Source organism: Labrus bergylta, chromosome 15 (genome assembly GCF_963930695.1).
Source record: "Labrus bergylta chromosome 15, fLabBer1.1, whole genome shotgun sequence".
Classification (NCBI taxonomy): Eukaryota; Metazoa; Chordata; class Actinopteri; order Labriformes; family Labridae; genus Labrus; species Labrus bergylta.
This window is the reverse complement of record NC_089209.1, coordinates 11855267-11883037: the sequence shown is the minus strand read 5'-3', so window position 1 is coordinate 11883037 and position 27771 is coordinate 11855267. Positions and strand designations below refer to the sequence as shown.

The following is a 27771-nucleotide window of genomic DNA, read 5'->3' as shown; positions in this document are numbered from 1 at the left end:
TAATGGGATCAACCAAGCTAGTGTCCTATTAACCTTTTAGTAAAGTACAGGCAGAACAAACGTATATTTGCGTTATTTGGCACAATACCAACACTTCTACCAGATAGAGTGATTATCCAGTAACAGCTAACTGATGCTAACTTTTGCTGTCATGATTGCTTTTGTTTTACACAACAGTTTACTCAGAAGTGACTTTAACTGGGCGTTTAACAGCACAAACGTAAAAGCAGATGATTCTTTCTACACAGTGTTGGTGGTCAAATGTTCTGGACTGTTGGATACACAAACCATGTGTCCAAGATTCCCCATATTCCTCACATAAGGTTTATATTTCGTAAGGAGTGAATCCCTACCAGTATCAAAAAGAGAGTCCCAGTTACACCGTTCCTAAAATTACAGTAATAAGGTCAAACTCATGTTAGACTCCCACCATTGCGCCTCAGACCCCCCAGGACCCACTCATCTCCGCAGGCGCTGCTCTCTCATCTTTCCCTGCATCAGGGAACCTAATCTCCCTCCTCAAACCCTAACCTCCCCCTGGCACATGGAGGATTGAGAGAAAGGACCAGGAATGTGATGGCTCCCCTCCTCCTCCTCATTTAAAAACCCTATTCCCCCTGTTACACTGCAGCACACACTTTAATAAGTCATTTCTGCCTTGCAATTAATTATCAAGTCTTTTGAAAGCTGCCAAGAATGTTAAAGCGATGTAAAATATAGTTTCCCTCGTCTCTAATGCTAGGATCAAGTGTGATCTTCTTGGCGCTGGATACTCAATGCTTCAGCAATCTGCCTTATTCCACCTTGTCTGAAGTTAACTACATTTGTTGCAAGAAAAGTCCCCAAACAAGTTAAAGGTGTTGTGAAAACAGGGAGAATTATGCTAACACCATCAGCCATTTTGAGAGTAATTCGATTTCAACACCCGGTCGGGATTAAATTACTTGAGACGTTTTTGAGTGCATTTCAAACACAAATTGATGAATCTCAGCCAAGCTCTAATGCTGAGCAGAGATGTGCATGAGACTGAGGTCAGGCAAATGGAAGCAGCCAGGAATTACGTGAAGGATAAGAGTATTTGTAAAGAATGATTTTTGGGCGAGTCCTCATGAACTACAATTTGCTTGGGAATGGGCAACCCTCTTTTTTTGCTCTTTACTTTAGATCTCCACTTCCCTGTTCTTATAATCCGGTCCGTACTGGAAGGCAAGATGATGCAGAACAACAACTGGAATGCCAAATTGCCGGTGCAGATATGCCAGGAATGCAAGAATAACAGATGTCAAAGGCCGCCTAAACATACCCCTGTGATAGAAACGCTACTCTTCACTCAGATTTAAAAGCCGTGTTTTTCTTGTAAGACTTCAACTCAACCACTAGGAAGACCAACAGGAACAGAAACTTGCATACATGGTCTTGAATTTGTTGTTGCGTGCAAGAAGACCTTGATTTTTTTGGATCCAACGCTTTCCTTGTCAATGCTCGAGACGTAAACATGCGAACTCGATTGTTTCACAGGCAAAACAAACAAATTATGGTCCCTAATCTCAGACGTCACAGCTGCAGTGTTCATCCCGTCACGTTACATCTAGTAATGGGCAGTCATAATCTAAGCAAGAAAAGGCGGAAAAGGTTGTTGGACAAACTGGTCAGCTCTCAGAATGAAGCATAACTCGAGGAAACGTGCAAAAGGAAGAGGAAGCAGTGATGTAAAGAAATGAACGTGTTTCCTGTCCAACATTCTTGTCCGTCTCTTCACAAAAAAACTGGAGGAAGGGTGAGGATGTGGGAGGTTAAGAGGATAGAAGAGGCTGAGGTGAAAGTGGCAGAGAGAGAGAAGGATTAAAGAAGATTGGAGTGAGGATTCAGGAGATAAAAACACTGGTGACAAAGGAGCGAAATTGAATATAAAAAGCGGAAGAAAGGAGAAGCTTTGGATGAAAAATCTCTCTGATCTTGGGCAGTTTCACACACTCTCAGCCCCCCGTTTCCCTTTCCTCCAATTATTTCAACATCATCCTTTGCAGTTCTTGGAAGAGTAGGAGGCGTTTTCTTCTCTGCTGTCCGATGATGTCATTCATTTCTTTACAGGCAACAAAAAGATCCTCCACCCAATACACCAACCCCCCACTCGCCAGACCATTCAGGACCCCTCCTCAAACATTCCTGAACCCATGCACGTTTTCTGATTTTTTTTATTTTTTTTAAAGATATGTAGGGCGTCACCCCGTCAGACTTGGCAAGTTTTCTCTTGACTTAACTGCAGTTTAAAGACCAATAAATACTGCCTGTTTTAATTAAAATAGCCCGTATTAAAGGAAGGGAAAAGAAGAATATGGAAAAAATATATTAAAAGGGACACATTGAGAAATGTGTTTCCACTTTATTCGGGTTGACAGCATCTTCCAGTAGTTTGGGGATTAATTGAAGCTATGAAGTTTACACATACTGTAGACACAAAGATTTTTTGTTGTCACAAACTGTTAAGTGAATCATTTCATCCTCATAATTGGGATCTTCAGAAACTCTGGGATCTCCCCTTTTTAAGCTGCTTTGACTACTTTTGAATCTGTCGATCATTGGAGTGTTATTCAAAGCAAAAACTGCTAAACTGCCTTTTACATGTACGATATATAGTGAGCTACCCCAAATGGTTTCACTCTGCTGGTTCCCACTCAAATTGAACGTAAAACCTTTAAAACAATAAATGTTGGGTGCAGCCCTAATCAGATTTTAAGTAAATGTGGTTTTGGACCGTTTTTGTCCGCAACCATTAGTCGGCTGAGGCTGGTTCATGACAATTGGTTAATTAAATCAATGCAAAAAAAAGAAAAAAGAGGCAAAGACAAGATGTTTTTTTAACCAGCCTATACAATTTATTTGTATGTATTTTTCTTTATTTCATAGTACTTAACCTATTTGAGTTGTCACCTTCTGAGACATTATGTAAAATATAGTAAAATTATCGGTCTTGACCTTTTGCTCTTAGATGAACCATATGGCTTCTTCACAACATATTTCCCATACTGCTCTGTGTAGCCTGAAGCTGTGCCGACATTAAAATCGTACGGGATGTATGGAAGTCCAGGAATGTGACCGATATGTGTGAGTCATATGAAGGAAGTGAGGAGGGGAGAGGAAGACGTGGGGCCAATCCAACAGAGGAACTCTCATCAAACCCTGAATTCCCTTCATTCTGACTCACTGTCCACTCAGCATAACATACAGCACTGTCATAGTGTCCATTATGTGGTTTAGTACAGATAGTGAAATACCAAACAGGTGAGTCACTGCAATAACAGAAAGCCCCAGTGATGTGTAAGTGTGAAGATTTTAGTGAATGAGTGTGATCAAATGAATCAGTGTTTTAACAATACACTCACTACCAACATTGAATCAAAGAAATACCTAGTCTATAAAAAAGAGCCACCACCAAAGCTTTATTTTTCTCTTAGTTAAGAAGAAGTAGGCGTTTGCAAAACAAGTGGATTCATTTAGATTCATTTTGTAATTCCTCAGACTTGATCATATGACATCCCCCCTTCGCTCCCTTTTTCTCACTCCTGAAAAAAGTGTGAATCCCTCCATTCACGTGTGCAGATCTTTGCATTCAAGGCTAAGTTAAATTAACAGATCTGAGGAAACTCACTGGAAGTTGGGTTGAATGAAGAGAGAATACAATGAAAGCTTTGTTTTGGTTGTCCTTAAGCATTTTTTTCAGTTGCTTTCGCATTAATCAGATTTGATTTTGGTTGGTGTAGCCAAGTTGTTTTCCCCTTTTCTTGCTAAGAAAAGCATAAATTGAGGACAGCAAGTGTGAGAAAACGTAGCTAGGAAAATAACCTGAAGTCCTGAAGAAGGTTGAAGTACATAACTCATGACAGTAATAACCACACAACCAAAAATTAACAAAAGTAGGTGCTCGACGGGGTTCTTTATTTCTTCAGTTGTGTATGTTGAGACTGAAGCTATGAAGAAAGAAAAAGAAAAAGGGGCTCAACGGAGAGTTAATAAGGAGGAAACCAGATTGATAATCCAGGGGATAGAATATTGAGAATGGAAATAAATCAAGTTCATGAGCTTTGAGAAACCCAACAATTGTTCCTATATTTTTTGTCAAGTCACTGCTATAATTTTACTTTTTTTTTTTTTACCACCTGGAGGCATTTTACTTGATATTACAGCTCTGCATGTTAGCAATAAAAGGTCCTTCTTTGAGTGTATACAGTGCCCCCCATTACAAGCTTGCATATACAGACTTTGGGGTGAGGGAGGGGCTTTCAGACGGTACTTGATTACCGCTGTTATCACCCATTTGGGAGCTTTCTGGATGGAATTCACACATTCCTGTGGGACAATGCTGAAGTGTGACAGATCTGATTATGCTGGTATTTACCTGAGGATTTATCTGCATTCCTTCTCGCCTCTCCCCCCTCAGACAAAAGCTGAATCAAATGTGTCTGTTTTGGTGCAAATGAGAGGGGTCTATAAACATTCACAGGGGGCATGCAACAACTCGATGGCACCTCTGTTCATGGTTTGGATGTAGGTCCACGGTATGAACTTTTAGCCTTAATTGGAGGCCGTGCCTGGGAAGTTTTTTGGGGAGTAAACATAACTTATTTAACTGTCTGATGATTTTAACTTTAAATATGTTTTACTTGGAGAGGCAACTTAAAATATGAACACAAAGTAGCTCGATTCTGCAGCACATACAGCAGACGATTGGTATGAGATCATTTTTCAATCGTTAAAAGTTGCATGTTGTACACGTGGTGGTGTTGTGGATACAAACATGTGTGTAAATGGGAAAATCTGAAGATGGCTGTCTTTCCATGGAAGTAAAGATGGAGGACTGAAAGGTTTCTTCAGGGATGAGTTTTGATACACAATCAACTTTAGATTACTTCTTTCTGAGTAAATGCATATACATGTAAATGAAAGACAAACAGAAACAAGACGGTGAAAAAAAAACATCCAAACACTGTTGCATAATATGGAATTCTGCTTTTTCCAAATAAAATCAATCATTTAAAAAATAGAAAAGGATAAGGATTTGAAAGTAGACCGCAAAAAAATCCTTTATTCCCTCTGGTTTTCCTCCGTCAACATTCTTCTACATGACCAGTGACAAGTACCATGAGATACAGGGGTTAAGGTTGGGGGGGGGGGGTGTAGATGTGAGATAGCTTCAGACTGTTTGGTATTTTAGGGACACACATGAATATTAATCAGAATCAGCTTTAGGATAGTATTTATTTATTATTATTTATTTTTATTGGCCAGGTTTGTGCATACAAGGAATTAGACTCTGGTTAACTTTGCTCTATATGTAAAAGCATTACAAATTAAATATTACACTACTCAACTCATATTTATACAAGCTTACGATGATAAAATAGTGCCGTGGTAAGGAGTGCAAAAGATTTGAAGAAATCCAGGCGAGACAATTTGACTGTAGAGTTTGTGTTTTCAAAACATGTTCAGGGATTGAACATTGAGTAAAGCGTGACAATATTGGGTTTTAAAATGACCGATAGTTCACGTTTTTCAGGAGGTTGTGTGATAAACTTCCTAAAGAGTTCACATGATGAGCTCCAGTCATCCCAGGCGGACGTTCAATGAGGTCTGAAGGAGGGCGAGTAAAGAGGGAGGGGGAGGGGGTTCATTCAGAACAGCTGAAGAAAGGAGAGGGATGTGGGAGGTGGGAGGAAGAGGGAGGCAGGGGTGGTCCTAACATGACATGTGTGTCAGTCTGTTGAAATGTGTGTGGAGCTCTGTTTTCTGTTCATACTGGCTGAGAAGTGCTGGAAGAGCCTCAGGGAGAGAGCGAGGGAGACAGAGATAGAGAGACAATCTGCCCACAGAGTTTAAGAGTTAAAGAGGGAGCGGACTCTGAAAAGCAAAACTAGTAGATTTCACTCAGTGAACAGAAACTTTAAAAAGACCAAGCAGGGCGACTTTTGAAGAATTTCCACAAGTTACCTGAATTTTTTTTAATCAGTTTTTACTATTGGAGAAAGGCTTTTTTGGACTTTTACAAATGCTTGGGACAATAACTCTAACAGGTAAGAACAATGATGCAATTCTCATTTATAGCTTTTTACCTTAAGTCACAGTAAATATCTCCTCAACTTTCCTTTAAAAATTGTGGCGGCTTTGAAGTGAAATTCAAGTACATGTGTGTGTAGACTTGTGTGGATTATATGTGTATAATATGTGAATATATATGTGTATTTTTCTTATTAAGGATATGTTTGAGACAGCAGGGCTTTATCCTTTATCCTTATGTGAGTGTGTCAAATGAGCGGAGGACATTGTTGTCCTGAGGGTGTGGTTAGTTGTAGACATCCCGGGACGGGCGAGTGATTCCAGTTTGAGATGGTTTTAGTTTGGCCACAGCTGAGCATCCTTGGATAAAACAGAATGTATGCTTCTGTTTTTTTCTTCATTAAATTAATTTGAATCCCTCAAAGCTCAAAGTGTTTATTCATCTTTCATTAAGAGTTACACTTACAGATTGTGCTGAAGAAAAAAATTCTGAAAAAGCATCCTCTACTTCCCCCGTTAGTAGTAGCGTACTAAGATTCTGTTTATCTCCTGTTCTTACACACATCATTCACACAGCTGTATATTCGTCTCCTGCCAAAACCAACCGCGGCATGCCCTGAACTTTGAGGCACACTTCCTATTATACCAACAGACTCCTCTGTGGGAAAAAGAATTTCACAGTGACAGCTGCCAGCCTGAACATTTTGAAAATGCATTCACAGAGATATCTTCAAACCCTGCTGCTTTTAGCTCTCATGTCACCATGTGAGGCAGCTCCCTGTACGTCCCCTGTCACATGAAGTGCTTCATTAGATTAGAGCTGGATCCTTAATTCCCAGTGGGCTTATTCGGTTTAGCCGCAGAGAGTTTGGAGTGAGGAGAAAAGGGGTGTATGGAATTAATTACATGCCAAGACTGATTCTTCTTCAGGCCCTTCAACTGGGAGTGATGGTTTGAATGTAGCAGGGCTGGAATGTTTTTGCTTGGTGTTGACCTCTGGTTTTAGGTTCTTCATGGCATACCAAAGCACTGATATAGACGGACAAACACTTATAGCAAATTCAATTTACAGGCACATCACACTTTGAACATCACACTTTGATTTGGTGTTAATGAAATAAGAGAAGGGGATTTTTTTTCACAAGGTGGTTGTTTAAAGTGGTGTTGAAATGTAGTATACACTTGACTACATCTGCAAGGGGTGGCTCGGGGGGGGGGGGGTCATCTCCTTGTCCCCTTTTTAACTGACTCCCTTTGTTTTTAGGGCATCTGCTCAGACAATGGCAATTACAACAAGGATTTGCATATATTTGGCAAAGTTTGTAAATAGAGTCTGTAAGTAGAGCTGCCATTCATCGCCTCCTCCCCCCGCCCCAGCCACCGGCTTCAGCACACAAATCCACACTAGCCACCCAGCCACAACAGACACAATATCTGATTACACTGTGGTAGATTTACAACAATAGTGCTATGTTGGCTATGTGGTTATGATACATAATATGAGGGCATCGTCTTACCAAACGTCTCACACATAATTAACATCTGCCTCTAGAGAAGCACAGGCATCTCAGCTATGAATGTGTTTGTCACTGATATGCAACACCCCTCTAAAGTGAATTAAGGCTCCGGCCCCAGGGCAGGCCTCCCTCAACCCCCCTATCCTACCTCCCTTACATCCCCTTCATCTCTTAACTGTCCCCTCCTCACCCCCTGTAGCCTCACCCATTACACTCACATTCTTTCTGGTACAGTCGTTATTCAAATCACCCACCCTCCTCCTCCTCCACCTTCTACATCACACATTAACCTACCCCCACCAGCATTTTAACTGAATTAATCCAGGGATGTTAACAGTTGCCTGTAAAAAAAAAAAGTGGGGCCGGAAACCAAAGATCAAAAAGAAGGGGGAGATGCCAGTAGTCTGTTAAATCAACATGGCTCCTGTTTTATTGAGTATGTAGACACACATGGCCTCGTCTGGCTCACAAACAGTATGCCCCCTCCTACACACACACACAAACACAGACGTTTTCATTCAAACACTGCACCACAACTTCATTGAAACACAGCGCAGAAGACCTAGTGTTATGTAAACCTACAGGGATGTATTTCGTCATAGTTTTGCTGAATGTTTGAGAATTTGCTCAGGCAGTTTTTAAAGGATATTTGAGGTACTTTACTTACTTGTGTATCAACTGTGTTTTCCTGAAAACAGCACTTATGCAGAAATAGGATTCACTGTCTTGTGAAACTGATGTATTTTTCAAACGTTATTCTATGCTTAAAACATTTTTTATATCAGTTTAGTAGAGTCAGCAAACTTCCTCCAATCTTTAGTGTGCCTTGATGAAAGAAAAGTTGACCCCCACCCCCTCCGCCCACCTTTATTTTCAGAGGCCAGCAAGGGTTAGAGGGCTATTGTGTTTGCATGTGTGTGTCTTGGGAAGGGGGTGGGTCCCCATCCATCCTGCTGTGGTGGAATTTGGGTCAAGGGGATTGAGACTTTTTTTAAGGAGGGGTAGTGGTAGAGGCACGTATTGTTTGGTTTTGAATTCGACACCGGCCCAGGCCAGACACAGTTTAACCGAAAAACAAATAAACACTCATGAAGCTCTCTGGCATTTAAATTCAGATTATCTTTAGAGCATCCTAAAATAATATTCCCAAACACATAGTCAACTGCATAGCTCGCATTCCTCAAGTCGAGTCTATACATAAGTTATGGGTGTGTCCTTACGAGAAACATATGTGTATTACGGCTCTTCTTTATTGCATCATACTTATGTTATGTGAATTTTGTTGCTCTAGTTTTGGGGGACATTTTAAAGATGTTCTTCTATTGGTCTTTTTAAAAAAAATGTAAATTGTATTTTCTATTTTTGAACACAAAATATTCCTGGAATGCAGCCGCACTGAGTAAAGCTTCATGCCTATAATTAAGCTAAAGGATGTGGACAGATGTGGGCGAAAAGTTTTACAGAGAAAATGATAGTCATAAGAGAAAGCTTAAAACAAAGGCAGGTCATCATCCTCCAAAATAACAACAAATAAAAACACAGACAGGCATGGCAAGAAGAGGCTACATGTTTCATTTTGAATGTATCTCTTTTCCCAGCTATCTCAAAAGTTGTCTAAGGTTTGCATACTTCCAAGGGAATACTCAACAGATTTTATAACTATATAATAATTATATTATTAATCATCAAAATATGTAGTAGAATTTTAACATTGCAAGATTCATAGTCATCCACATATTTCCAAAGCCGTACTCTCATTTTGCCACATTTTCTATGAAGCTCACTATTTGAACCAACATGTTCCTGGCTCAATGTCAACTGGACAAAATTACAATCTGATTAAAATTGCTCAGTCATGTCCTTGAAATTTCATCAGAATATTGTGGTTACGGCATCGTAGCAAAGTAGGAGCTGCAAAATGAAATAGTTAACCTAAAACAAGTTGTGTTTTTTTGTCATTTCAGTTGGCCAGCCAGATGGTGTGTCTGTGGCTCAGAAAGAAGAGGCTCCTGAGACTATGGACATCCAGGATGAAGTGACTCCCCAAGTGAATGGTGAGAAAGTGGAGAAAGAGCCCTCTGACGCCAATGACATCTCCGTGGTTGAGGAGAAAGCAGCCGAGGAGAAACCTGATGACGCAAATGAAGTTGGCTTCAAGAAAATCTTTCGTTTTGTGGGCTTCAAGTTCACACTGAAGAAGGACAAAAGTGAGGAGAAAGAGCCTGTTAAGCTGCTGACGGTCAAAGATAAAGAGGACGAGGAGGTTAGTGCAACTGAAGAACCTACAAAGGAGGAGGAGGCTGCCTCTAATGAGGAGAAAAGCACAACAGAAGAGAAGGAAGCTGATACAGTGGCATCTACCACTGAGGCTGAGGTGATTGAAGATGCTGCTGCTTCAGCTGAAGTTGCTGCTGCTGAGGCGACTGAAGAAGCTGCAAAAGAGGAAGGAACTGAGAAGGACGGAGAGGTTTCTCCACCATCCCAGGAGACCACTCTGTCACCCTTCAGAAAGCTCTTCAGTGGAGGTCTCTTCTCTAACCTGAGAAAGAAATCGAGCATCAAGAAAACTAAAGAGGAGGAAGAAAAAGAGGCAGCTGCAGAGGAGGAGACAGCTAAAACTGAAGAGACTGCTGCTGCAGAAGAAAATGAGGAGGCAGAGAAAGTAACAAAGGAGGAGGCACCAGCCACTCCCGAAGAAGAAAATGCAGAGCCCAAAGCGGAGACAGCAGCCACTCCAGAGGAGGGAAAATCAGAGACTACACCAGAGGCCGAGGCTGCTGTTGAAACCCATGCTCCAACTTCTACTGATGAGACCAAACAAGAAGATGAAAAGGCTGAGCCAAGTGCAGAAGAGGAGAAGGTGCCAGCAGAGGTGATATCTGAGGCGGAGCTACTGTCCTCTCAGGAGAAGGTAAAGACTCAGGGAAGCCCTCTGAAGAAGCTCTTCACTGGAGCTGGCCTGAAGAAGCTCTCAACTAAGAAACAGAAGGCCAAGAAAGAAACCGAGACCAAGCTCACTGAGTCTGGGGAGCAGGCGGCAGAGCATCTTCAATCCTCCACAGAGTCAGCAGAGACTCCAAAAGCTGAGAGTGGGCCCTCATCTCCTGAGGAGTCTGGAGAGCATGTCATGGCGGTTGAGGTGACCCAGATTGAGTCAAGCCAAGAGACGGATGGTGAAGTTGCATCTGATGGAGAGAAGAAAAAGGAGGGAATCATTGCCTGGTCCTCCTTCAAGAAGCTTGTAACACCCAAAAAGCGTGTGAAAAGATCTTCTGAGAGTGACGATGAAACCACAGCTGAGAAACCAGCAAAGTCAGCCACTCTGTCCTCCTCTGAGAGTGCTCCTTTGGCAGACAAGAGTGTTGAAGAGGAGACCAAGGAGGAAAAGCCAACTGAAGAAGAGCCAAAGACTGAAAACACAGAGAAACTGGTCAGCAGCACCGAGGAGCCCAAAAGGAAAATGGACACCTCTGTCTCCTGGGAGGCTCTTATGTGTATGGGCGGACCCAAAAAGAGAACTAGGAGGACCTCTGACTCTGACGATGAGGAGACCAAGATTGAAGAAGAAATACCAGCAGCAGCTTCAGCAACCGAAGCTGAACAGGAAGGCAAAACTGAGTCTGCTGTTGTGTTCTCACAAAGCACAGAGCATGAAGCAGAAGTTGTTTCCTCCCCTGAGCCTTTAAGCAACCCCCCTGATAGAGAGTCAGCCTGGGACACATTGAAACGCATGGTTATGCCCAAGAACAGGACCAAAGCTGAAGAAAAGACAGAGGAAGGCACAGAGCAAGTCCAGTCAGACGGTGAAGCACCCAAAGATGAATCCTCTTTCTCTTTGAAGAAGTTCTTGCCTGGTCGCAGAAAGAAGAAGGCTGAAAAACAGGCCTCCACCGACCAGGGCACAGGTGATGAGGACTCTGACACCCCAGCTGTGGTTCCCCTCTCAGAGTACGAAGAAGCTGAACAGGAAGTACGTCCAGAGACAGCTGCAGTCCAGAGTAAAGTATCTACTGAAGATCGATCTCCATCATGGATCCCGGCCATGGTCGAAGACAATATTGACAAACATGATGAGCTGAGTGACATCCCAGAGGAGGCTGAGAATGCTGCCACACCAAAGTCTGTTGACACTGACATTGCAGAGGATGAAACTGAGGATGAGGCAGCCTTTGCCGCTGCTGCTCCAGCTCTTTCACGGCGCAGACTGTCCACAGCTGAGATGAAGCCAATCGCCCAAGCTCCAGCTGCAGAAACTACTCCTGTTCCAAAAGGACCCAAGCCAGAACACACAGCAGAGGTTTTGGAGAGCATGGAGGTCCAAGTCAGTGAAATCCCTGCCAAGACATCTGTGACGGTTGAAGATATACCAATTGAGGTCGTTTCTGTGAAAACAGAGTATGAACCACCAACTGAAAAGGCAGAGTCAAAGACCAATACCATCCTGGAGCCACATGCTCAAGAAGAGGCCATTGCTATATGCACTGGTCTAGGAACCAGTGAGATTGCCAGTGTTGCCCTGGAGAAACCTGCTGTAACAATCATTGAGCCTTTGGCTGTGGCTTTGGCTGTCCTGGACACAGAGGTGTCCAAGGAAGAGAAGCCACTGAGTACAGAAGAAGCCACTGTCACAGAAGATGAAGTGCTTATTGCCCAAGTGCACCAAGTAGACACCACTGTGCTGGAGCCTGTTGTGGAAAATGTAGTGAGTGAAGTCAACAATATTCAAGGAGCTGTTGAGAGCATGGAACCTGAAATTGAGAAGATTGGAATTGTTCACACTAATCTTGAGGAATCTGAGGTGGTTCAGCCTGCCACTGTAAGCGAGAATTCTCCCAAAACAGTTATTGTCCACCCCATAACGGCAACATCTGAAACAGCCATTTGCACCCAAAGTGTAGCAGTCACTGAGCCAACTATAGAAATCAAGGAGGAGAAGATGGATGACACTGAGGTGAATACCCCGGACGCAGTCCAGAAGGTGACTGAAGAGATATCCCTGGACATTGCAAAGGTGACTGATGCTGCTGTCCTTGAAGTTGCACCAAGCGACGAGGCTGTTATCACTGAGACAGTGGTCCTTTCGGTCTCACCCATTGTGGAGGCTGACCAGGTGGAAACATTAGAGCCAGTTGGTGTTGAACCAATCCAGGTGCAGGAAACAGAGGAGGCTACAGTCGTAGATACTGTGGTAGCAGAGATTAATGGAGTCATTGAGCAGGCCAGCGAGACAATTGAGGATATCCAGAAAGACAGTGAAATTGAAGCTCAGAGCAAGGTCATTGCTGAGGCTGTTATCCAGGAAGCCATGGATAAAGTTTCAGAAGTCAACACTGAACCTGAAAAGCCTGCCACCCCAACAACCATTGCACCAGCCCAGGCTGTTGCAACAACAGAGATTGAGATCACAACCGAGACACCTGTCATAACCAATACCCCTGTTGCTGTTGTCTGTGAGAAACCAGCACCAAAGTCACCTCAGCCCCTTCGTGTTGCCATGGAAGTTATCGACACAATCCCAGTGGAAATTGCAGCGAGCCTTGATGCCTCTGAAGAAGAAGAAGAAGAAGAAAAGAAACCAGAAGAAGGATTGAAGAAAGCTGTGGAGGTAAATGTAAGTGAAGAAACCGTCATTGTGGAAGAAGTTGTAGAGATAAAAGCAGAAAGTCAGACGTGTGAAGAACTTGAACAGGCTGAGGAACAGAGCAAGGATGACACAGAAGATAAGGAACCAGCTGAGGAAGTGAAACCAGAAACAGAGGAACCAAAGGCAGAAGCCCCTTCAGAGGAAAGCAATGAGAAAGTGCTTGAGGTCCACATGCCAGTCCAAGTAGTTCTGCAGACAGCTCAGGTGATAGAGGACCCATTAGTGAACGAAGAGGCTGTGGTCGAGTTTGACAGCAATGGTCCTGCCACTGAAGACACCAGCATGAAACCTGAGAGCCTGGAACTTGAAAACAAACTCTCAACGCTATCAGAAGAACCAGTGGGGACAGCTTCAGAAGAGGATTCGGCTCCCAGCCAAGATACAGAAGCAACAGCCAGCCAGCCAGAGACAGAGAAAACACCATCCACAGCGTCCGTGAAGTGCGCAGAAGTGATGGCACAAGTGATTGAGGTGATTGAGGAGGCTGTGAAAGAGATCGAGCCTGTGTCAACAGAGATCACAGCAGCATCATGAGCAGGTGAGGTCATCTTACAACAACAAGATTAACAAGGTTTATTTTCACAGTGTTAATTCTATAGTTTGTTTTCTACATCGTCAAACTTGAATCAAAGGTATTTTTTTTTTTTTACCAAATCCCTCTGTTGCCCTATCAAACAATCTTCTCGTAGGGGCTTTTTTTTTTTTAACACATCAATGGGTCCTACTTTTATTAGGAAGAAGGGGAGGGATTTGCCCACTGGCCAGATGAAAAAAGCTTTTGTTCAGACTATGAGTAACCAGGGGACCTTTGATATCAAAGCAGGAATGCCGCCATTGACCCCTTCTTTGTAGGCAGGGGTCTTAAAAGGAAGCGGTGTGAGGAGCAGATGAACTTGTGCTGAAAGACTGATTATGATTCCTCTGCTCCCTCCTCCTGTTTTCCTTCTATCGCCAGCTCAGTATGAAGTCAAGAAACCATGTCGGGAGATCGCATTTGTTAGATTCAATTACAAAGCCTCAAAGAGCTCAATGTTTTTTAATGTTATTTTGACCGAATCATACCTTTCAAACAGTTCAATTCTAAAGCTTGTTAGTTGCCATCTAATGTATGCAGTTAAGAGAAGGTGTAGTCGACTTTAATGTTATGCACACATTAAACACACATACATTATGCAGTAATGCAGCTCTGCAGCAGATGGAAGCAGAGATGGGAATGTAGGAATGATAGAAGTTACAGCAGTTTAAAAAATAGAGTGGCCAAACTCTTACTGTAAGTGTATGATAAATCATGTAAACAGAGCTTAAGAGAAGGTGGTAAATTCAAAAGAAAACAAGGAATGAAGGATAAATTAATCTGTAATGCAGCCATTCCTAAAACTAATATTGCTAGTGCAAAATGTGTATTCTAAAAGTCATGTCCTTACAAACCTAGAATCACACACATCTTAATAAAACACGAGACCAAGGTAAAGAAATCTCCAATAACAACAAACAAACAAAATGTATCTATGTGCATAAAAAACATATCAATGAATATTCATATGAAATAAGTTGAACTTGTTGATCATTTTTAAACACTTAATTTATTGTAAATGACCTCCTAGCCCTTATGCAGTACCTTCAGGGCCCACTGGTTGGCCACTGCTCATACTGTGGGAGTCACACTGAGAGAATTGAAATACTCATAGCAATCTTCCCCAATAGTTATTTGGTTGTTCCTTACAGGACAGTAAACACATTCTGTAAGTTGTATGCTTCAGAGTGATGCTCTTTGTATGTACAGTATGTTTGATTTCAGATATTTCCAGAGAAGAATCAGTCCTATCTTCATCCTAATATCTCTTTTTTTTGCCTTGCCATCACAGCTCAAGATTCAAGACTGATGCCTGGGAGACATTCTGTCTGGACCAGGAAGTGAGTGATGAGGGATAGAGCCAGAAAGAGAGAGAGAGAGAGAAACAGGCAGCTCTGTGACAACACATCGAGATTGGGCCCATGCCCGTCTCACCCAGATAGACTGACCGACTGAGCAACAGCTCCACCATTCTCTCCACCTCCCCTTCCACCTGTACTCCGACTCCATCCTGCAGCCTTGTCAACGCACTGTGACCTCCCACCAACATGTCCCCACTCTCTTACACACACATTCAAACACACATTCACACCAAAGCATGTCTTGTCCCTCAGAAGCATCCCATCTGGCTTGTTATTAGTATGATGTATGTTCAGCGACTTTCCTTTGCCCTTGCTGCATAAGATGAGAGTGTGCAACCTGGTCAAGAGTCTGATCCCTTCATGTGTTTGGTGTTTGTGTGTGCATATGTGTGGGTTTGTATGTGTATAGCAGCGAGTGTGAGATGGCGCCAGAGGTTGAAAAGATGCAGGATTATTATCTTGTATATTGTATTTATATCTTGAATATTCTTTCATTCATCCCTGTTTTTTGTTTTTAAGTTTTGTCCTTTTTTTGTTTATGTACATTCATACCTTTTTTTTAAAAATTCCCATATTAAACTGTGATACGTCAGGTATTCCTTTTAAGCTAAATTATAAGTGGATTTAAAGGCAGGTGCAGAAGACACAAGTAACATTGTTCTTGTAAAGTTTACTAAACCAATGATCAGGCTGTTGCATGTAAATAAGTCATGTATGACAGCTTTTATCGTCAAATTCAATGTTTATTTTAAGACTCTTTAGTAGTTATAGCTAAACCATGGTACAAGTGTGAGTCCACTGACAGTCAATGATAAAAAAAAAACTGACTGCAGAAAATATACCACAAATGTTTGACTTTTGGGACATAGTCTTGTCCCACTGTTCTCTGCACCCCAATAAAAACACTAAGCTTCGTGTACATAAACAATATCAAACACTGCCTGATTTACTGTGAAAACGACTTTGTAACACATTGTTTCATGTAAAAATACATTAAAATACTATAATGACACCCTCACTGGATCGTGTTGTAGAGCTATTTGGTAAATAGTGACGTACAAATGATACACAAGTCAGTGTTTGTCACGGGCAGAGTTGACAGGAGCATGTTATGAAGCAAATCATGTTCACAGTGTTTAAATGCCATTTTTTTACATGTGACATTTTTATGTAATAGTGTGGTAGTATAACACCTCTTCTTCTACACTATATTTATATTGCCTTGTGAGAAGACAGTATGTTGGCGCCATCTGTTGTCTGCAAAAGGTATTGCATTCTATAGTTTACAGTCATTGGTGTCCTTATTACTTCAATTGTATGTTAAAACAAGGGTGATAAAGTATGACAAATCATCCTTTTTTTCCATCAATTTGCATCTTCCTTCTATGTCATGTTTTTCACCCAGCATGATAACTCAGGATCGTTAAATTGGGACCAGGGAGGACGTAGACTGATTGGTTTGGGGGATTCACGGAGACCAAATGCACAGTACCAGAGTGTGGGGAAAAAAAACAAAAGCTTATTGTATTCCTGATTTAAAAGCCAAATTAAGTTAGAATCAGTCAGGAGGAGTCAGTTTTTTTCCATTGCTCACAGGATGAAACATCAGTTGGATCTAATTAGATCCCTACAGCATTTGCTCAGCTGCTTTGAGACACAACGGGTTGAACAGAAGACATGATATCAGGGCTTATTTTGCAAGTTTCACTGGCAAAGAAGGAGTTTCCTGAAACACCCAAATGGTCCAGTTTCACCACCAAAGCATGCATATGACTTAAGATTACTTAAGTATTAAGGTTACTTATTTCCTACCAAATTGTGTCAAACTTGCACTGTCAATCATTCAGATATTCTGAGTAACATCTGTGAGAGCTTCAATCCATGTTTTGAATAGTGGCTGCCGCGCAGCTCTAGAGGCTCACACATCACTTCGCTTTATGACCAAACAGGAGAAAAAAAAAACAGAAAGTACAGACCACTGTCAGGTCAACACTTCCCCCCTGCTTTGACTCTAGAGCATTTGTCCGCTCCATGTTTGCTTTATGTGAAAATAAATGGTTTAAATGACTTGCAAGTGTTGCTTGATGTAAAGCATTTACACCTAAGTCCTTTGCTTTTTGTAACACACTTAACTGTGAACCTAATAACATTTGTATAGATTGTTTACCTTCTGTATGTACTTAAAAAATCATATTGTATTATTAAACGAATAACCTGCAGCCATTTAGCCATAATATTCATGTAGCATGGTTTTAGCTGTCTTTTATATTTTACAAGCTGTTAATAGTAAAGATGCAGAAACCTGTCTATATTTCATTCAATAAAGTTAGAGAAAATTGATGTGTGCTTTATATTCATTGCTGGAAAGTTCCAACAACTAAACACTGAAATTACATTTTCTACCACCAGTTGACGGATGAGATTTAAACAGACATCATATGACGATACAGGAAATAAAGGGTTAATGATATGGCCTCATTAATAAATATACTATTTAAATATCATGTAAATATACTATTGATTAATGAGGAAATTGTTTTTGTTTTATCCAAGGAAAGACTAGAAAAAAACAAAATTCATGATCCATAATTATGAAATTACATTTTTTATTGTTTATTCTTCACTGAAAAAAAAAGAAAAAGTTGATCATACAGAAAATTACTCACATTCCTGAGAACAAGATTTATCACAGTAGGCTTCAAAGAGACATTTAAGTGTAGTTTTATGAGCTGGAATTGAAGTTGTTTCAATAAGAGGACAGGGAAGACAAGGGGGGTTGATTGTTTTAAAACACATACACACAACTTCCAAATTACAAGACTGGTGTGGAAGAAGAGGGATTAAACATGAGCTGAGGAAGTAGATCAGGCCTTTTTTTTTTTTTATTTTTTTTTTAAATCTGTGCATATTTTCTGTGTAGCTTTGAGATGTGACTGTCAGTAGTACAGCATGTTAACTCCCTTGGCAAAAGAAACATCAAGACTCAAGCAAAAGTCCTTCCCTGTCTATACACTATGGTCAGACTAATTCACAGATGTTTGTGTTTTTATGAAACTCAAATGTCAGACTATTCATTAAGAACAGAGATCACATCATGGGCAGAAAAAAACAATTTTTTTAACTACTTAATAGCTTTCCCCTTCACTCGACCTGAGTATAACAGCTCCATCTAGTCAAACACCGGGCTCATTGCAGGGACTGCTTATCAAGACTTAATCTAGACAGATCAAAGAACAAAGATCCCACTTAAACCTTATTAAAACTAAACCTCACACTCACAGTCAAGGCTGGGTGAAAATTGGCTCATAAGAAAGGGGAGAGAAAATAAAAATGCAGATTAAATATACCAAGGATGGGCATTCTTTTCATAATTACTGACATACTGGAGATGGAGAAGAGTCGGTAGAAAAAGAAAAAGAAAGAGACATTTACAATAATTTTCTAATATTCACATTAATACGATGTTAAGTTAGTTACCTTGGCTTTAAAATAATGTTAAAATAATGTAAAATACATTTTAAAAAGTGATTTCTGGGGCGACCAGAAATCTCTGCTTTGTTAAGAACTTTGCAATGATAACATACTGGAATTGTTGTCCGTTTGTATCATAGAGATTTGGAAGACTCATTTCTGATTAAAACAAATAACTTTTGGTTTTCGCAAATTTACAGGTCTGATAGATGAAGACTTTCAATCTCCAAACAGTTCAACAAAAAAGCCTGTTGTAGCAATACCATGACATGATAAAGCAGTGTCACAAGCCTCTCTAATATGACGTCATGTTAGAACTCAAATATGTAAAAAACAAAACACCTCATGTCTGCAGGCTGTCCAGAAATGAGAGAAACCGGCATTATGCTACTTGTGCTTCTGTTAAATTTGTTTCATCATGACAAGTTATACAACGCTTCACTCTGTTTGGACCTGTATGTAAAGATATTCAGTCATCAGTGGTACATACATAGTGCTCCTGCTAATCCAAACAATTTATGTCGTTTTAACATATAATAAATAGCTTCTTTTATTTCCCCGTAAAACACACTGTATGTATCCAAACAGTGAGGTACAAGAGATGAAGCCCTGTTATGTTAAACTCCTTGAACATAGCTTCTTATTAAAGCTTGCTCTCCCTGTGTCATCCCTGCCTGTTCATATGAACTCACAACACTGACAGGTGGAGCGTTTTCACTCTCTACATCTTCATCTTTCTAAGCTTCATCGTGTTAGTCTGTTAGAACTGATCATTCTTTTTCTGAATTAGACAAAGTTATTCATCAAATATACGTTTCTAAAGGTTTTAACATTGAAGACAAAATGTTTCCCTTTTGCAGTGTGATTAACATTAGCACTAAGAGGGTAACTCAAAACTGTTGTAGTTTAAGAATGACCTAATTGAACTACTAAAAACATTCAAGACAAATATGTGATGCCGATGCAGTGAAAATGTATTATTTTTGAAAGCTATGTTTCTATCAACAAACACGACCCTTTGTTATAAACGTTATTTTTGTAAATATTGCATTGTATATAAAATAAGAAAAGTTTAGCAAACAAAACAAAAAGACACAAGGGACTCACATTAAGACAGATTTGCATTAAGATGCGTGTGTCTAAGTGGATCATGTTGCTTCATCAATGAGAAATGTTAAAACAATGACCACGTTGTACTTTAATATGTTGTAATGACAACATCAGAACCAGAAGGACACAAAACAGAGGATTAAAAACTGAACAGTTGCTGAGAGGGATTCACTTAATAGAAGACAAATTTTAAGTTCCTACATAATGAGTATCGACTCAAAAAAAGGAGATTGTCTCAGGTTTGGATATTTTGTGTGCTTTTAGTTGGATTATAATCTCTACCGGATCTGCAGAGTCAGCCTCTCGTTTATAATTTAGAAGAAACAACTGTTCTGTTCTGTGCAGCTTCAAAGAGATTGTTAGCAGTTAGCAACTCTTTCTCGGCATTAAAAGCTGCACGGCTAACTCATGTCTCACAACACGTTGTCTCTTCTGGAAGTGTCTCTACTTCCTGTTCCTCTGATTCTGAAAGTCAGTTTCACCTCAACAGTCGCTCTCAAAAGAAAACAATGAGGAACCGCCTTAGTCAGTCTTAAACCAACATTAACTACGTAACTGCTGTTTAAAAATGTTCGATTGCATTCTAGGGAGCTTTAAGATATTTAATATGCTTTTTAATACACTTTTTTTGTACTTGGGGACACAAAAATCCAAAATACTGTTCCCAAAAAAATAAAGAAAAACTTTTAAAAAACAAATCAATTTTAGTAGATTGAAAACCTCCAACAAACATACCCTGACTAACTTCACCTTTAGCTTACTTATTTACCATAATTTAGAGAATACACACATGTTAAAAAGGACGCATACACAGTTTTGGCACTACTCAACAAGAATTTCCTCTGTCTTTATGGGCTCTAGAGTGGTGCCAGTGTTGGAAAAATCAGAGCCTTCATTTTTGGAGAACTCTTCACGCTGGAGCAGCATCCCTGCGCCAGAGTTGTTTCCCTGTAGCCCCACTAAACCCCCCTGTGTGAAGCACAAATGTTTGATCACTTCATTGGGACTGGAGAATGTGGTCGCACAAATGTTACACTTGTACGGCTTTGAGGAACCCAAGAACATGGCCTCCATCTGGCTGTTGTCGTCGCCTGCTGCGCACAGCTCCATGCTCTGCCGGTCCACCATGGTGTAGGTGTCGGAGCCCTGGTTTAGGCACACATGGCGCGCCGCCTGGTTGGCTCGGCAGAAGCTCTTCCCACAGGCACTGCATTTAAAGGGCTTCCCTGTGTGGATGTACATATGTTCTCTCCAGTGGCTCTTCTGAATAAACTTGCGCCCACATGTGGAGCACTCGTACTTCCGCCGCTTCACTTCCCTGTCCAAGTCTACACTCTCCAGGTTGTCTATATCAGCGATGTCTGACGGAGGAGGCGTGTCAGCCTGAGAGTTTAAGCCTCCCATCCCCCAGCTGGATGTGGACACTTCAGCCCGAGGAGAGTCTGAGTTAGTTCCTGAAACAGGCGTCTGTTCGTTGTCGCTGATTATCTCTACTGCTGTATTAGAAGCAGAGGCACCGGAAACTCCCTTGCTGCCCTTAAGGACCCCCTCTAGCTCCATCATGCTTTGTTCTGCAGTCATGACAGGAGAGAGGACGCTGCTGGGCTCGGCTGCAGCTTGCTGCAAGTCATGCGTGTGCTGGAGGAGATGCTCCCTAAGCATGCTCCTCTGTGTGAACCTGCTCCTGCACAGATGACAGGAGTAATGCTTCCTGAAAGATGAACTCCTTTTCATGATACTTGGCTTCACATGGAGGATGGAGGCACTTGCTGAGGAGCCATCTGCAATTAGCGAGTCTAGTCCCCCTTCCTCAGCTGTTGGCTTCGTCCCGCTGGTTGAGGCCTCCATGTCTAAAGGCAAGGAAGCTAGTTTGGACAGTAAGGAGTTACAGTATGAGGCAGAGGCAGCTGGTGTGGACGGACACTTCCCCTCTGAGCCGAGCTGCTCCACATCGAAAGGCGAGGAGAGCTGCCGAAGAGCAGGTAGTCGAGCTGACAGTGCCACCTGTTGGTCAGAGATCTGGATGCCGTAGAGTGAGGTGGAGAGGTTGATGTTCTGTTCAGGGTGGGAGTACACAGACTGGCTGGCCTCCTGCAGGAGTGGATATGCATGCAGGAATCGGACCCCCTGCTCAAGCCGTGCTGGGTCTATCAACTGAGGGGCAAGCTTGCCGGTGTACATGAGATTAAGGAGATAGCTGAAGATGTCTGGCTGAATATCTGCAGCCTTCAGGCGCACACAATCACTGAAACACAAATGCGATAATGTTAACTAGTGACAAACAATTCCAGGGGCTTTGATCATATAATGCAAATTTTCACTTTATAAACATTAGCAATAAGTTGCAGAAGCCCTAGTTTCACAAGTTAAATCTGTATATACTACAGAAAGTGACAACAGACTCATTTCTCAACTCTAAGAAGGAAACACGTTTAAGTTACTGATCACAGGAGCTTCAATCTTTGAACCCATCATCTTACTTCTATACCACCAAATCTCGAAATGTATGTATATGTTTGCTAAAATGTGTGTAATTTAAAGGTGCTATAAGGCCCATGTACTCCCATGTGCAGATCTGTATTTCCTTTGTAAAGGAACTCGGCTGATATTTTTGACCTTAAAGAACCCTCTAATATGTCAACTCAATTGATAACACAAAGACTTTAGTTGCGAGTCATCAAACCAAAAAGATTAAGGGTGCATTCACACTAGGCCCAGTTGTCCTGTACCGTTGACCCCCATTACCCCGCTGGCCGACACTCGGATTACTCCAGGTCTAACCGGGCCTGAGCACGGTTACCTTTTTACAGTGCAATAAACACATGCATGGCTTTACATAGTTATGAATCGTACTTAGTTAACAAGGCAGATGAACTCAAGAAATAAAAATAAAAGGGAGCAGAGGTTGAGTCCGCATCTGCACATCAGAAAACAACACAGACAACATGACAGCTACTTATCTTACTTTGTGGCTTATTTTGAGTCATTTTGGTCAGATACAGCCATTTACACTCCAGGATTTCTGAACAATCAAGGCTGTCAACATTGTGTACCCGTGCTTGTACTCTTCCATGAACTGTATAGTGCAAAAGCACACCTTGGCCAGGGCCAAGGAAGTGATCAGAGCACTGACACTAATCAAACGAACTGGACTTTGGGGGTAAAGCGTGCTTAGGAACGGTACGGATTGCCTAGTGTGAGTGTGCCCACAGATCACTGCTCAACTACAAAGAAAAGAGCCTTCATTGTTAGACAACATGAGAACGAGTCAGTGTTATTTGGACATGAGGTCTGTAGGTTTTGGCAGCAGAATTTAATGTTGGAAAAATTCTCTGATGTGACAACAAAAAGTATCTTGGCTTGGTTTTTGAGCCTGTCTGTGATGCCACTGTTAACACACTGCTCCTGTACCTGTCCTGGTGGATGAAGAGCATCCTGAAGTAGTTGGAGAAGGCAGCGAGGACAGCTTTGTGGGCTTTGAAGAAGACGTCTCCTATAGCCACGGTGCAGTCGCACAGGAAGCCAAACTCCCTCTGAGCGTTGAGCTGCTGCAGCAGGATAAGACCATGGTTGGCCAACTCCATTCTTCAACCTGCAACAAAGGTCCACAGACACACAGACAAGCAGCAATGAGTTTCCTGTCTGGAAGGAGACCAGAGTTTATTGTGACCACAGAGAGTCAGGCTGAAAGTGGTGATCTAACGACCTTGTAAAGACTAGCTTAACACAACAGTGAAGAATCATTTAGTGACGCTTGCTGGAGACTATTTGTCTAGCACCACTGTCACAGAAAGTCATGCTCGTTAATGTTATGGCTTAGCAAAACAAAAAGCAACTTGTTTTAATCTGTTTATCTTATTGTACAAGTTGGTATTTGGACATTTTTTGCAATGGCTTTTTAAAAGTAAAAAACAATCTTGTTGGAACACAGATGTCATTCATGACATAGAAAATGTTCTGTTTCATAATCCATTTAGTCAAAAGTTTTAGTAATAAGGTTAGGACTTAATACACAAGCTACAAAATGTACCATTTATTGCAAAGAGCACAAAACTTAACAAAACACAACTCTGATGTGTAATTTGTTCCTCGTACTTTTTATAAAGAGCCACATTGACAACAAGCTAACAGGAACTGAGCTTCAAAAGGAGTCTGGACTCTAGAGTTGCAAAGATTAAGGGTTAAATGAATTGGTCAATAAAAAAAATCAATACACAACTATTTTGCGAGTCAATAAATCATGTCAGGCCCTCTTTTTAAAAACCAGAAATGTCATATATTAGCTTGCTTTGCAAATTTTAAGTATAGCTTTATGCTCTGAGAAAGTGTGATGAGCTTTTTCACAATTTTGTTGTAACTTTTTCCCCCCCAGCCCAAATATCTACAACTCTGTCCAGAGTTTTTGTGCGTGTTTTGTAAGCTTTGAATTGATATCCTTTAGCATGACTGTTCTGTCGTAGCCCAAGCCGCCCAAACCTGCTCTCTAAGGACATTTCAGAGCTAACCGAGTTTCTGCTGACCAATGACAATGGGTGTTGTTGACCCCATAGGTCACTGGAGGACTTCAAGGGCTCTGGGCCATCACATGACCTGGGTTACGGGTGTTGCCACACATTCCTAAAGCAAAACCTGTTCTACCCCTTTTCAGTTGAAAAATGAAACTGAGTGAATCTCCTTTCTCCTCAGCATACAGCCTGAGAAAGGTTCTTTAAAAAGACACGTGATGATGGACACCTAATTGTCCAATTCAAGTCACATGAAGTGAAAGAATTTCTCTGATTATCCCCCCTGGTTACAAAAACACAGTTTCACTCCATCTTCACATGTGTATTTCATCAGAGAGGTCAGAGTGCAAAGATGCTGGCACTGTGACGCTCCAGGAAAAGGCTAGGTTTCCGTATCTTGGGCAAGGGATCTACAGAAACAGAAATATGTAAAATACCCTTCTGCCACATCCTGCACAACTTCTGCACACTAGGTTACTAGTTTATCAGGTACACCTATATTAGGGTGATTGATTCGAATACAACAGATCCTCAATTTATCCTATATACATAGACGCTAAAGAGGGATTTTTTATTTATTTCCAAGGCTGTTGTTTTAGGTGCTGTTAGATTATAAGAGGTTATATTTTATATAATACATATATTATGTTATATTGTATCAACCTTATCAATAAGAAATGACTAAATGAGAACTGATGTGACTTTTTATTTCTCTTCAATTGATTGGTCAAGGAACAGAAAATGTATCTAAAGTGGTCAACACTCCAGTTCCAGGCTCTTTAATATTTGCTGCTTTGCATGTCAAGTAATGAAACTTAACCAACAGTTCTCTTTTAGAATATAGAAATCAATACAGCCCTCATTATGGTGTGGATTAACTGCAGGGCTCTCACTTGATATAGATGAACCAAAAAGGTTGGAACTAAGTGTACTCTGTAATTGCTGCTGATTGAATCTACAGTTCTCACTCTTCTGCACCCCAAAATATATGAAAATCCAAACTTTTTATTTAATTATAAAAAATGCCTGTTTTAAACGTTTTTTACTGGAGTTCCTACTTCCTTAAAGGACTGCTAAACGTTTTTAAATCAAAGTCGGCTGCTTCTTTGAATGTTTGTTTTTTCAGTTCTTGACAACTTACAGGCACAAGATATTCACATGATCATTGCCAGTAACTTCCCATCTAACAGATTTCTTGAAAAGCATTCATTTAGTTTTCTTTAAGCTGAAAAAAAAAATCTATTTTTTTAATGTATTCCCATAACATCAATCCAAATACTGGAGGATCAGCTTAACATAAACTTCTAGTGTGCGTTTTTTGCAAGAATCCATCAATTAAATCTATAGATAAAGACATTTTTAAGATATACATCGTCCAAGATAAGCTTTAGTTTAAACTCAGAAACCATTGGCATCGTTTCCCTCTAAAGATATACAGAGCCTCAGGCAGTTGTTTTGTACATAGATCTATCCAGCTTTGGGACAAAGTGTACCTGTTCTCCACGTTTTAGCACGATACAACCACTGATCAGCCATACAACTATAAGGTCCTGCAAGATACACACTGTAGCCCACCATGTGTTAATCAATACTGATATTTTTCAACAGTAAAGCACCGCCCCTGACGAGATGATGTAGACACGTGGAACAGTTACTTCCGTAGTGAGAATATCTGTTATGCTGAGAAAACTGCCCGTGAGAAATACGTGTGTGAACGTCAAACACACAGAGGGGGAAGAAAACTGTTCAATTACGCGTTTAGAAAAAAAACATCAGCGGATATACATCAAGCATTACAAGAACCGAGCGCGCCTACACTGACTCGTGCCTCTGTCTCGGGTCTCTCTCGGTCGCTAGCGCGAGAAAAAAAACGGACATGCGTGCACGCGGGCGCGGGAACACAACACACACACACACACACACACACACACACACACACAAGCGGGTAATGAGCGCGAGCCGCGTAAGGGGGATGGGGTTGGTCACGAACGCGTTTTCTTTTAACTTCCCCCGTGACAATTACAGAAAAGCCAAAGCTGCACGTAGCCCAAATAACGTCACAGTAACAGTAAAAGAGCCGGTGAGTGCGTCGCTAACATGTCGTCGTACCTGCACTCCGAGAGATTTGGTGGAGTTTTCCGTGTCGCCGTTGTTTGTTTGTTACCGTGGAGGGGGGGGGGACTCGTCCGTCCTCTCTGGGCTCGCAGCAAGCTTGTACTGTTCCTAGCGAACGCAGCATTCGTTGGCGGCGGAGAGGGTCGTCCGTCGCTGTTTTCCGGTTAGGGGTTTTACGTTACAATCACATGACTGAGGGTGAAAAACAGACAAAACTCAGCCGTTGAAGACCGTTGAGCAAGTGGGCGGTTGAGTTAACGTTAATTTCCTGCACTAACCGCCGTCACATCAACGCCCGCGAGACAGTTTTTTTTTCTCTTTTTGACAGCCGGTGAATCATAAACCATAAACCATAAACCATAAACCATATGTAACAGTGTAAATATATAATCATATAATCATAAACCATATGTAACAGTGTAAATATATAATCATATAATCATAAACCATATGTAACAGTGTAAATATATAATCATATAATCATAGACCGTATGTAACAGTGTGAATATATAATCATAGACCGTATGTAACAGTGTGAATATATAATCATAGACCATATGTAACAGTGTGAATATATAATCATAGACCATATGTAACAGTGTGAATATATAATCATATAATCATAAACCATATGTAACAGTGTAAATATATAATAGACTCATAGACCATATGTAACAGTGTGAATATATAATCATAGACTGTATGTAACAGTGTGAATATATAATCATAGACTGTATGTAACAGTGTGAATATATAATCATAGACTCATAAACCATAAACCGTATGTAACAGTGTGAATATATAATCATAGACCGTATGTAACAGTGTGAATATATAATCATAGACCGTATGTAACAGTGTGAATATATAATCATAGACCATATGTAACAGTGTGAATATATAATCATAGACCGTATGTAACAGTGTGAATATATAATCATAGACTGTATGTAACAGTGTGAATATATAATCATAGACTATATGTAACAGTGTGAATATATAATCATAGACTATATGTAACAGTGTGAATATATAATCATAGACTATATGTAACAGTGTGAATATATAATCATAGACTGTATGTAACAGTGTGAATATAGACTCATAATCATAGACTATATGTAACAGTGTGAATATATAATCATAGACTATATGTAACAGTGTGAATATATAACACAGTTAACAGTAGCAGCTCTGTCACTGCTGTGAAAACGACACATTAAACATAAAACGGAATATTGGTTGTGAGATTGCTGTCCCTCACCTTCTCTAACTTTAATAGTAACATTAAATGGTATCGCTCAACTTGTGCATTGTCGGTTGGATCTAATCTTTCTTGTAAATGATGTTTTTTATAATTTAGAAGAAGAGTGGCCTAGAACACTTTTGTATATTAGCACGTTTATTGTAAATAGCATAATTT

General features: G+C 40.9%; 2 protein-coding genes across 4 annotated transcripts in view; one reads left to right on the top strand and one right to left on the bottom strand.

Moving 5' to 3' along the window:
- akap12b (A kinase (PRKA) anchor protein 12b) overlaps window positions 1–17487 on the top strand; it is a 45764-nt gene extending 28277 nt beyond the window's left edge. The window contains exons 1-3 of one of the 2 annotated variants that reach the window (XM_020632837.3): window positions 5788–6068; window positions 9533–13750; window positions 15078–17487. In XM_020632837.3, coding sequence (XP_020488493.2) covers window positions 6044–6068; window positions 9533–13746 — 4239 coding nt within the window. In that variant the 5' untranslated portion in view covers window positions 5788–6043 and the 3' untranslated portion in view covers window positions 13747–13750; window positions 15078–17487. Of the gene's footprint in view, window positions 1–5787; window positions 6069–9532; window positions 13751–15077 lie in introns of those variants that run through there. The other variant, XM_020632835.2, reaches the window with a different exon arrangement.
- A 249-nt stretch (window positions 17488–17736) lies between these two features.
- On the bottom strand, window positions 17737–27629 carry zbtb2b (zinc finger and BTB domain containing 2b). Of its 2 annotated transcripts, none has more exons than XM_065964168.1 (3): window positions 26343–27629; window positions 23140–23320; window positions 17737–21973 (listed from the first exon to the last, which is right to left on the bottom strand). In XM_065964168.1, the coding sequence occupies exons 2-3, from the start codon at window positions 23310–23312 to the stop codon at window positions 20551–20553; spliced, it is 1596 nt and encodes a 531-aa protein (XP_065820240.1). In that variant the 5' UTR covers window positions 23313–23320; window positions 26343–27629; the 3' UTR covers window positions 17737–20550. The 2 variants fall into 2 exon arrangements, with proteins under 2 accessions (XP_065820240.1, XP_029132977.2); XM_029277144.2 differs by lacking the exon at window positions 26343–27629 and adding an exon at window positions 25727–26322.
- Between the last annotated feature and the right edge of the window lie 142 nt (window positions 27630–27771).